Here is a 12,179-nt window from a genome sequence, read left to right on the forward strand (position 1 = left end):
GAGACATAAATCATTGATGCTCAGCTGGCATGTTGCGTGCTGCTTGAGTTTTGGATGGCATGCAGGAAACTGCCAGAAACCTTGTATCAGTTTTGTGATGATCAAGCCTTCGGGCACTTTTAACCCTTTTTTTTTTCAATTATGCTTTTTATTGTTTCCTTCACAGACATTCATCACGACAGTCCAATGCATCCACAGATGTATAATCAGAGCAGCAAAAATATACGAATAATGGAGGTATATAAAAATAAGTTTAAAAAAATTGCAGATACAGCTGAATTCACCAAAGGTTCACATTGATGATAGAAACTAAAGACACAGAAAAAGTGAAATAATACTAAAAGATCAAAATTAAATAATGACTATACATGAAATTCTATACCTAGAAGTACATATAACATATGCCTGCTGTACATATACATATGAAGACGTGAAAAACTAACCCAGTGAATGTTTGATCTGGAAGGACATTTTTTCTCCCATCCCCTGACCCTATCCCCGTCCCGCCAGTCGAACATGGTGCACTGTAGACTTTGTTTCTGAATCCTCATCTGTCATTTTTATGTTAGTTTACATTTCCCTGATCCATGATCTGTGTTAGAAATGGGTCCCAGATTTCATTATAAGTGTCTAATTTCCCATTTATTTTATATAGCAGACGCTCGTATGATGCAGTTTCTGACAGAGCTGTGAACCATTCTGAGTAAGTAGGGTTGTTACCCCCCGCCCAGTGTCTCAGTATAACCCTCTTAGCTGTAGTGAGTGCAACCTTAAGCCATTGTGCTTTTTTCCCGACTATTCTCAAATTTTTTAGGCTATTCAGGAGACAAAGCGCGGGTGTGAGAGCGACATCGGTGTTCAGGCTATCATTGATCTTTTTCATGACCCTCTGCCAATAAATAGCTAAATTAGGGCAGTCAAAGAACATATGGGTGATATCCCCTTGTGCCGTATGGCATCGCCAGCTGATGTTGGAAAGACTCAGTCCTGCCTTATGCTTTCTTACAGGTGTCCAATAGAGTCTGTTGAATATCTTGAATTGAACAAGTTTAGACGTGGCGTCCCTCATTGGTGTAAGCATCTCCTTCACCAGTTTGTGCCACTCATCATCCTCATATGTGATCCCCAAATGCCTTTCCCACGCAGCTTTTAGGCCCATGATACTTTTTACCCTTTTTGATATATAAGGGGGGCTCAGAGGTATCAGCAATGTATATCAACTATACATCAAGCATATAATAATATGCTATAATGCTTGATGTATAGTTGATATACATACATTTCCAATACCTCTGAGCCATCCTTCTGCCTCCTATTTGGCCCCATCTGCCCCTTTGTTTAAAAAATTAAATTTATTATCCATCTATGATATTAACATACTCCAATCATGTGCTTTCATTTATAAATGCACTTATCATGCAAATATGCTTCCAAGTACGTTCAAAGATTTTTTTAAGACCAATTTGCAAATTCATAACTATAATACCAGACAATTTGAGGATCTCCATTCTTCATTCAGTCGTACCAATAGCAGTCAGTTCTCCATCAAAGACAGAGGTTCCTCACTCTGGAATTCTCATATACTTATCGCAAAATCTTCACTGTCTATTAATAGTTTTAAACAGAGATTGAAGACCAGCCTTATTGACCAAGCGTCTAGAAGTGCTTCCACTTAATGTGGACTCACTTCTGCACGTGCACACCGAGAAATTGTCTGTTTATATCCATCTTTTTTGAACGCTTTTTTTTTTGTTTTTTTGTTTTTTTGTTCTTGCTATTATTTCAATACAATGTATTTTTCCTGGTGAGAACTTTGAATAAGCCCATTTAGGGCTTCCTTTCTCACCTGCACATATTTTCATGTTTTTTTTATGTTTATTTAAACTTTTGTACCGTTTTTTTATGTTGTGCAAATAAACAAATCAAAACAAATCACCCCTATATATAAAAAAGGGGGTAAAAAAAAGGTTTATATGAACCAAAGAATTCTAAAAAATATAAACAACTAAATAAAAAATACCTTAACTCACCTATTGTATTCATAATGATAGGAAAAGAAAAAAATGTTTTTCATTTCAATATATAATCATCATTTCAAATTTAAAAATAAAATATTTTTTGGGGCATTATTTCTTATGTCAGGCATTAAAGGGTTCCTGTGTCATCTGTTTCATAACATAATTCATCTGTGCTTGTAAATGTGCTCACCATGAATGCTCACCTTTGACAAGCTGAGACTAATGAGTTTAGTTTTTTTCACAGGTATCACATCATGAAATCGTTAGATGCTGGCAATGAGTGAAAAATTGGGGAAATTTCATGAATACTGACACTGAAAAAATGTGCAGGAATTGACCGAGTGGGTTCATGATAACATTAGCCCTGATGCTTTTTCTCTAATGTCAGTCACCTGTAAGATTTCTCTCGCCTCCCAGCTCACTTTTGATATCCAAACATCAGAAGATACCAAAAGCTTATTTATAACCATCACAAATGTATTTCCACGTTACTTATCCATGATGGAGTCTTACAGGTGCAACAGGATTATAAACCACTTACTAAAGAATACCTAGCCCAAATGCAGATCAGACCTGGAAATACTAGCTGAGCGACAAAAACTAAATAGAGATGTATGGGTTGCACTCTCTCGGATGAGCAAGTTGTTCCCAGAAATATCTGATTCTAGTGGCCCTTTGAGGCTCTCATTGAAGTTGTTTGTGTGTTTCTGTGCCCACATCCCTTAAACAAACCCCCACAGTGTCCTAGATGACATATCCTTTTTTTTGTTCGTTTCTACAGGAGCTGTTGAATTTCTGCCCCCTGCCTGATCTTGGTACAGCTCATCTGACAGAAACTGAACATACAAGCAGCTTCTAGCCCCTAATTGTGTTCATTGAGCTGTGAGACTCTCAGCTCAGCAAACAGCAGTCAGTCACCATCAGCAGATGGCCTCTCCAACACAGGTGGGTGTTCATCGCCGTCTCTCCTGGGAGTTTACAGGCTTTTTCAGCTTTATATTGCTTTTAATTGATTGTTTGTTTGTCATCAGATTGGATGGTTTAGGGCAAAGTAGTTTAATTTGATGCGTTGTGTGTGGTACCAGCGTGAAGCGTCCTCTGCTCGGACCTGCTTTATTTGTTCCTTCATTGAAATATTAACATCTGAGACTTGTTAGTCACATTTCCAAGTGATTTGGTTTTAGCTGATTTAATCAGAAGTAAACAACATGCGGCAGCGGAAACAAAGTAAATGCCAGAGAACCACTCCCACAGGTGCAGGGATCCTTTGAAGCGTTGCCTTACGTCAGTAACACGTGTGTCCTTGTCGACAGGTTAAAAAGAGTGAACGAGTTTAGGATCGTCAGTCTCTGAGTTGTCTGGTTGATACTACATCTGAAGCCACCTCCTACACAGTGAGTCTGATGTGATTTCTATTTTGACTTGACCTTTATTTTGATGGGAAAAGTAAATATGTTTCCCAACGCTCAGCTGAGTTATTGAGGCTTCACTTTAGTGGTTTTTCTCAAACATCTAAATTAGACTTTAAAAAGAAATACAATTAGGGTCCTGAATCTATGAGGCAGCAGATTTGTTTCTTTTTAAATGCGGATGGTAAATGATAGGTAAAACTAAATAAAACCTTGAAAGAAGGCCAGAAAATAAGAAAATCAAAGAAAGCAATTACAGATAAGAATCCTGTGAAGCTGTTACAAAACACAGGGAAACAATAATAATAATAATAATAATAATAATAATAATAATAATAATAATAATAATAATAATAATAATAATAATAATAATAATAATAATAATAATAAAAATAATAATAATAATAATAATAATAATAATAATAATAATAATAATAATAATAATAATAATGTTAAATTACTTTAAATGTTTCTGTTTAAGAAATGCAAAGTAATGATTGAGTCACGCACAAAACAAATGTTAATGTTAAATGTAAAAACACTGCTTATTACACCTTAGAAGAATTAAACTTCAATAAAATGAGTTTATTATTAGGCTATTATTTAGTATAATTATTATAATCACCATTATTGCGTCTTCTAGTCTGTGTCTGAGAAGTTCCAGCTATTCAAATATGCTTTAAACCCTGCAAGTTTTCACATAAAATCGAGTGTTTCGTTCCTGGGACTTGCTGCTGTACTTGCTCACATTCCCGCAACTGCGTTTCTGCATGTGAGATATAAGAGCCGCTGCAAGACTCAATAGCGGACGTGAACACAGCAGCGCAGACATATACCTGAAGAGTTGCATGAGTTGCAATTTAAAATAGTCGGGGATTATATTCCAGAATAAAGATATAAAAGAAAGACTTATGGCAAACACGTGGTGAACACTGATGGACAGGTGCAGTCACCTGAACACGCTCCTTTCCTCCCGCCCGCAGGTGAACATGGAGTCGGTGTCGCAGAGCGCGCTCCTCAACAAGAGCGTGCGGCAGCAGTACATGAGCCTGCCGCAGGGACAGCAGTGCCAGGTCACCTACATCTGGATCGATGGGAGCGGAGAGGGACTCCGCAACAAGACCAGAACTCTGGACGAAGAGCCAAAAAGCATAGAAGGTTGTTTTAAATGTATTTATTCCTGCTATGTGTTGCATTTCACTTTATATTGTTTGATGCGCTTTATAGATTCTAAGATCATTTACATTTTTCCTTTTAACTCTCTGTACCTTGAAAGATATGTCATAAAGTAACACATTTGTTTGAAATGTGAAACAACTTTATTTGATCTTTCAGAAAGCTCCTCCGTGAACATTTAAATGTATTTAAAATAGGGCTGGGCGATTTTGGAAAAAAAATAAAATCCCGATTTTTTTCTCTGAAAACCCGATTTTCGATTTCGATTTCGATTTTTTTGGTAAAACTACAAAAGACAATGGAAAAAAGTGTAAATATTTTATCTTTATTTTTAAAGAAAAATAGCAAACAAATTTCCCTATTGGGAATGAAGTGCAACTGAAAGATACTGTAAATCCTCCTTGAGTTTAGTGAAGTGACAACATTTACAATTTTCTTGACCAAACTAGACGAGCTCTAGTCGATTTTCCGATTTCCTTTTTTTAACATCGACTTTGATTAATATATCCGATTTAGATTTAAAATCGATTAATCGCACAGCCCTAATTTAAAACATTTCTTATAGAAGCATGTCTACTAAAATGGCAGGTTAGGAAAAAGGATGAGCCATAAAACGAGACTTTAAAGGGCATTTATGATACAGAAGTTAAATTATGTAATAAAAGATACACTGAGGTACTCAGGAGAAACTCAGAAATAACTCTGATGATGGGCAGAGGAGGAGCATGAATACATTTGTGAACATGTGGCGCTGGAATCAACAGAATGCAAAACAGGTACTGTACAGCCGGTGAACATCAGAGAGGATCTGGGGTAGGATTAGATGTAAAAGAATGTTACAAATCCAGTTCGACCTCAGATTAGATCCTTTGATGCAAGAACTCATTATGGTCCATCTTTATGTCGTCAGATATTCCTGAGTGGAACTATGATGGATCGAGCACGGACCAGGCAGAGGGCTCCAACAGTGACATGTACCTCATTCCAGTCAAGATGTTCAGGGATCCGTTCACCCTTGACCCCAACAAACTGGTTCTCTGCGAGGTCCTCAACTGCGACCGCATCCCTGCTAGTAAGGTTTTCCTTTCATACTGTTTGTTTCTTCCTGTTTGGCAGTAAGAGCTGGAAAAACAAACTGTGCTGGCTTTTGTCTTTGCTATCCAGAAACAAACCTTCGCACAAGCTGCAAAGCAGTGATGGATGTTGTTAAAGAGCACTGCTTGTGGTTTGGTATGGAGCAGGAGTATACGCTCTTAGGAATAAATGGACATCCTTTTAGCTGGCCCCCAAATGGATACCCAGAACCCCAAGGTGAGTCAGCTGGTAATTTAATTCTTTCTTTTTACATCTGATTTTTTTTTTTTTTTTTTTTTTTTTACATAATTTTACAACAACATGTATGTTTAATGTTTTTCCCAGCAAAGAAAAAAAACAAGATTTGTGTTGCCAGGTTCTTAGAAAGCCATAATCCATTATCTGCAGAGTAACTACAAGCATCTTTTTGTTTTTGTGTATTGTTTGTGTGAAGTGGCTGCTTAGTTAAAAACATTGCAACTTTTTTAAAAATTTTAATCCTTATTGAGCCATCACAGGGTCCTGTGACATCACAGACCCACGGTTTATTAACTCTTTATCCAGTTTTACATTGTATATTTTCTATAATGGCAAACTCCACCCACCAAAACCAGATGCACATTATGAAAACCAAAATAAATATGTAAACTTTTGTGAAAAAAGAGCATCATGTGTCTCCTTTAATGCAGTTTTTGTGTTTATTAAACCACCAACATCTCTGACTAACTGGTTTAAGATGTTACACAGCGAGAAAAGGTCTTTAAAGGGGACCTATTATGAAAAACACGTTTTTTCTTGTTTTAACATATATAAAGTGGTCTCCCCTCACCCTGCCAGCACAGGGGAGACAAAATACCATGAATTTCTGCAGGGTCTCTGACCCCCGCCTTACAGAGTCCCCCAGTGTCACGTGGTTTTTTTTGAGCCGATTAGAATCTGCTCCTGTCGTTACGTAACGACAGGATCAGATTTCCATAGGTTCAGCCTCCGCTGCTGAAACCACGCCCACAACCAGCTCTCTGCGGAGCTGGAGCGGTCCTTCCTTCAGCCAGTCGGACGCTGCGCCGCGGCGGAGCGGATCCGGGTTGAATCATCCAGGTTCCCGGGTGGTTTGGGAGCTGGGTCCTCGGGGATCTGTCCCAGGCTGGACCAGCTTCACCCTCCGAGATTTTCAGGCAAATCTGTCGGTTTGATCACCGGTAACGGGCGATGCGCCGCGGATGCGCTCCGGAGCCGATCTGTGCGCCCGCCGTGCGGTTGCGGCGCCCGTTGCGCAGAATCCGCCGGGCAGATCCGGCTGAAATTCCGCTGGTCGGTCCCCGGGAGTCCCTGCTACCAGTCCAGGCGGGTTCCTGCGGTCCCGCCCGGTCGGAACCGGTCAGATTCCCCCGTTAAAGCAGCGGTGATGCGCGCTGCTCCAGCAGCGCTGCTCCCGGGCGCCCGGCGTGGCTCCAGGGCCAGCGTTCAGCATCCGCCGGGTAGATCCGGCTTAAATAGTGCATGAATGTTATTTATATACAACTCATATTTTATTTTTTTAACAATAAAGTTTCCATTTGTGAAAATTCAGTGTTGTGATAATTTACAGGCTTGGGCTGCTCTGGCGGAGCAGGTTTATCCTCCTCCCCTGCTACACGTCATTCAGGGAGCCAATCAGCGCAGAGCCTCATTATCATACCCCCCCCTTCCCTAAAAATGAGGCGCAGAAAAAGAGGTTACAAGCGGTAAAACTAGTGACAGGGCCCACAGGCTGGATTTCTGATTCATGTAGAAAAAACAAGCTTTAGATTGTTTTTAAGACATTCAAGGCCTGTTTAAAATATACATTAAATGCCATAATAGGTCACCTTTAAGACTTTTATGAAGTACAAAATTACAAATTGGTAGTATTACCTCAAAAATGTCCATCAAAAATAAAAAAAACACTGTTTGCTCTGGTTTTTTGCACATATTTTGTCTAACCAGTTTTATGTTTAAAGGCCTTTATTACTGTGGACTGGGAGCAGAACACGCTTATGGACGGGACATTGTGGAGTGCCATTACAAGGCCTGCCTCTATGCGGGAGTCAAAATCTGTGGCACTAATGCTGAAGTTATGCCATCTCAGGTAATATGAGACAATGCGGCCGCCGCGTCACTGCTTTCCGTTCATTTTTGTTTTCCCCATCCGCTCCAACATTCCCCACTGACCTCTGTCTCGGCGTTTCTTGGCGTCAGTGGGAGTTCCAGGTGGGTCCCTGTGAGGGCATCGAGATGGGTGACCATCTGTGGGTGGCCCGCTTCCTGTTGCACCGTGTGTGTGAGGACTTCGGGGTGACTGCAACGATGGACCCCAAACCAGTAGAAGACTGGAACGGTGCTGGGTGCCACACAAACATCAGCAGCAACCAGATGAGGGACGAAGGAGGACTGCAGTGAGTGAACATGGCTTAACAATTGTATTATGAACGTGATTAAGCAGTGAACAAAGTTAATTGCAACAATAATGGCTTACGCTTAAAAGAAGAGTGCAGAGAACTGAGTGAGGAAAGAACTTCATTCAACTTCAAGTTCATCATGGATGGTCAGTTAATCAAGAATAAAAGTTGTGGGTGCAGCATAACTAAAGGAACTGTGACTAGCCTTATCTATAATCTTTGTACAAGAAAACTTTTAAGTCTGATCTGACAGACTGGTACTGGTAGCTGCTCCACAAGAGAGGAGTCTATAACTATAAGTTCTCAAAGATAAGATGGAACTAGGCCCACAAAAGCTATGTGTGTAATTAGAGTGATTTAAAATGAAATCCTGGATTCAATGGGAAGCCAGTGAGGAGAGTCTTATGCTTGATGGGGACAACTCTTGGTTAAAAATAACAAGGTTCCTCACAAATACTAGCTGCCAAAGTAATCCCGTACAAGACGTACCCATCTTTCTCAGATGTGTTCAGGTACAAACACAACAAAGTTGTTTTTTTCCGAGTTCAGTAGCAGGAAACTAGCACTCATCCAGATCATAACATCATTAAGACATGCTTCCAGTCCAGCCAGCTGGTCTCATCTGGCCTAAGGGATAGGTCTGGCTCAGTATTATCTGCATAGCAACGCACGTTTGTCATGTTGTCTAATAGTATCTAATGGAAGGAGATAAAGGCCCAATCCCAATTCAACTTCACTCGCCCTTCTTTTCTCCACTCGCCCTTCTTTTCTTCCCTAACCCCTAAAAAAGAAGGGGGAGATTTTAGGGCACTTGAGATCTAGGGCACTTGGCCCAGGTGCCTGTCCCATTTCTCCTACTCCCCCTCGTTTTCATCCCTAACCTGATCAGGAAGCTGAGAGCCAAAAGCTGTTTTAATTTCAGCTGTAGCGCTGTTAATATGGCACTTTATTAAGTTTTAATATTTTTTCAGGCATAAAGGTAACCTTAAGATCCGCAACCGGGGCTCAGTTTATCCAATATTTTATATCAGAAACATCCAAAACAAATCTGACGAGTCACAGGATTATTTCTCTCTATTTCTCTGAGACGAGTCTGCCTGTTTGCCTTCGGTCGGCGAGTCAAATCGATGCAATAGGCTTATGTAGCCTACGGCGTAGCTTACGTAGCCTACGGCGTAGGTTACGTAGCCTACGGCGTAGCTTGCGTAGCCTACGGCGTAGCTTACGCCGTAGCTTACGCTGTAGCTTACGCCGTAGCTTACGCCGTAGCTTACGCCGTAGCTTACGTAGCCTACGGCGTAGCTTACGCCGTAGCTTACGTAGCCTACGGCGTAGCTTACAGCGTAGGTTACGTAGCCTACACCGTAACCTAACAGCCTTTACTCCGGCGCGATTCTTCGCGAACAACGGACAAAAAAAGGATTATGTACATTCACTGAGTGAATATTATGAAAGTAAAATATAGGTTTGTCACTAGAAATGTATCAAAACGCATTCTTATGCAGAAACTAACTCAAAATATTGATTTTATTCACAAAAAAATAAGAAATGTCCGCCATGTTTTTTTTTTGGATTCAGTCCGCAAATGACGACGAAAAGCATTCTGGGAAATTTTCATAGCCCCTCGCTCGCAAAGTCAGCATGTGAAAACCCTCGATTTGAAGGGGCTATTCTCAGCCCCTAGCCCTCGTTATGCCCCCTCCCCCTAGGTGAAAAGAGGAATTGGGACACCACTACCTTCACAGGAACGCGCAAAAGTTAGGGGTAGTGAAGAAAAGGAGGGCGAGGGGGAGAATTGGGACGCAGCCATAGAGTGAAAAGTAATGGCCAAAAGAAAAAGAAATAACCTTGTGCAGGCTACTTGATATTAACTTCTGCAAAATACTTTTTGTATTTTTTTTCACACTATAAATATCTTACAGTTCAACTTATAAATAACTACTTTTCCTACTTTGATGACAGGTACATTAATCAGGCAATTGAAAAACTGCGCATAAAACACAAAGAGCACATCGTGGTTTACGACCCTCACGGAGGAGAGGACAACAAGAGGCGTCTGACAGGTCTTCATGAAACTTCCAACATCCAGAACTTCTCTGCTGGGGTGGCTGACCGAAGCGCCAGCATCCGGATCCCACGCCAAGTGGACCAGGACAAGAAAGGCTACTTCGAGGACCGCCGCCCTGCAGCAAATTGCAACCCCTATGCAGTGACAGAGGCCATCACTAAGACCTGCTTTCTTGATTCAGAAGAAAATTAGGAGAAGCAGTAAAAGAAAAATACAGTTGTCTAAGCATGGATGGATTACTGCACACAGGTCCAGTAGCTCATTTAGCCCACGATAAAATGTATAACGTGTCTTGTTGGTGAGTTAATGCAAAAACAAACAAATAAAAAAAAAAGATTAAATAACTATTAATAGTAAAAATAACAAATAAAATTGAACCAAATACACTATAGACAGTTGCATACAAAAGAGAAAAGTGCTAAATGAATATGAGTGTAAGGCCCCGTTTACACGGAGCAAAAACGGAGGCGTTTTCATGCGTTTTGGCCGTTCGTTTACACGAAAACTGAGATTTTCAAAAACTCAGTTTTCACGTTTGCGTCTAAACAGAGGAAAACGGAGATTTAGGCTTCAGAACGTCACATTATGCAACAGAAACGTCACCAGCATCATTTGTGTGACCTGTGTTTACAATTAGTTTGGCCACTGTCAATATTTTCTTGTATTTTACCTGTTTAATATTCTAAAGTCACACTTAAAAGTAACTCCACTTCTCTGTCACTCCAAACGAAAGACTCTCGTTCCGTCTTGGAAGTAAAGCCTGAATTATGGTCCCGCGTTAAATTGACGCAGAGCCTACGGCGTAGGGTACGCGGCGATGCGCGCCGTACGGTGTGCGTCTCCGCGTACCCTACGCCGTAGGCTCTGCGTTGGTGTAACGCGGAACCACAAATCAGCCTTAACTGGAAGTTACACGTGTCATTTGTTGATGTTTTTTCCAGGATTCTGATTGGCTGGCATGAGGTTAACAGCGTATTTATGCAGATTCGTGTAAACGAAGAGATTTTGAAAACGATCTCGTGTAAACGATGGAATTTTTCAAAACGTAGAGGGGGAAATATCCGTTTTTGTAAATACCCGGCTATGTGTAAACGGGGCCTAAATTAGCCACAAAGACGCAAGAGCAAAAACACACCAACGCGAACTAAAGAAACCATTGACCAGGAGAAGGCAGAGTCATAATGATCAGAAGAGGAAAAGCAGTTATAACAGACAGCTTAAATGAATGCAATTATAATACAAACAGGAATAACACAGCTGCTTTGACACATAAAAAGAATGCAAGTGTATCTAAAACAGATAAAAGAACACAAATACAGAGACAAAATTGCAGCAATGAGACAATTAATGGAGCAGACAAACAACCACAAGCACATTTATTTAAACATGTTTTGTGTCTCTTTTCTTGGCTAGATGTATGGTAAGTCAGGACCTTTTACAGGTGTGTGCCAGGGGTCCATCCATGCCTGTATGCTACCCCAGTAATGGATAGCATCATTACAGCAACTACACATTTATCTGAAGTTTGATTCTGTTGTTACGTGTGCTTGTTGGTAAGAAGTCATTTAAAGACCGGGGAAAGCTTATGTTGTCATTGGGGTTGTTTGCAAAAAAAATAAATACAAGTACAGTATTTATTAAACCTAAATGTCTTTTGTGTAGCGTTTCTTCCAGTCATGTTAATCAGTCAAAGTATTTTTAGAAGGCCTCGTATGCAGTACTCGAGTTGTAAAAAAAAAAATCAGGGGGGATGGTGGATTTTATCATATGGGGACAGATAATTTGTGCTGATTACAAATAATATAATATATTACAAATAATAGCAGTGACCAAAACACCTGCAGAAATACTGCAGGAATGACATAGCAGCAGTTAAATGCAGCCTTCTGTAAGCTTTAAATATCCACTGGGCTTACATCAAATACATCAAAACACAACAATAAAAAATAGTTTTCTGAACTTATCAATATGACTCTGTCCTTCACAGGATAAGTAAAATGGATCACTGCAAAAACTC

The 12,179-nt window shown here is 40.3% G+C and overlaps 1 protein-coding gene across 1 annotated transcript; it reads left to right on the forward strand.

The window, feature by feature from the left end:
- The first annotated feature begins 3,336 nt into the window (after nt 1-3,336).
- Nucleotides 3,337-10,967, forward strand: LOC133454756 (glutamine synthetase-like). Its single transcript, XM_061733479.1, has 7 exons — nt 3,337-3,412; nt 4,411-4,585; nt 5,514-5,675; nt 5,768-5,914; nt 7,657-7,784; nt 7,895-8,091; nt 10,057-10,967. Exons 2-7 carry the CDS (start codon nt 4,417-4,419, stop codon nt 10,352-10,354), a joined length of 1,101 nt encoding a protein of 366 aa, XP_061589463.1. The 5' UTR covers nt 3,337-3,412; nt 4,411-4,416; the 3' UTR covers nt 10,355-10,967.
- The last annotated feature ends 1,212 nt before the right edge of the window (nt 10,968-12,179 follow it).

The sequence above is a fragment of the Cololabis saira genome, chromosome 11 (assembly GCF_033807715.1).
Source record: "Cololabis saira isolate AMF1-May2022 chromosome 11, fColSai1.1, whole genome shotgun sequence".
NCBI classification, from domain to species: Eukaryota; Metazoa; Chordata; class Actinopteri; order Beloniformes; family Belonidae; genus Cololabis; species Cololabis saira.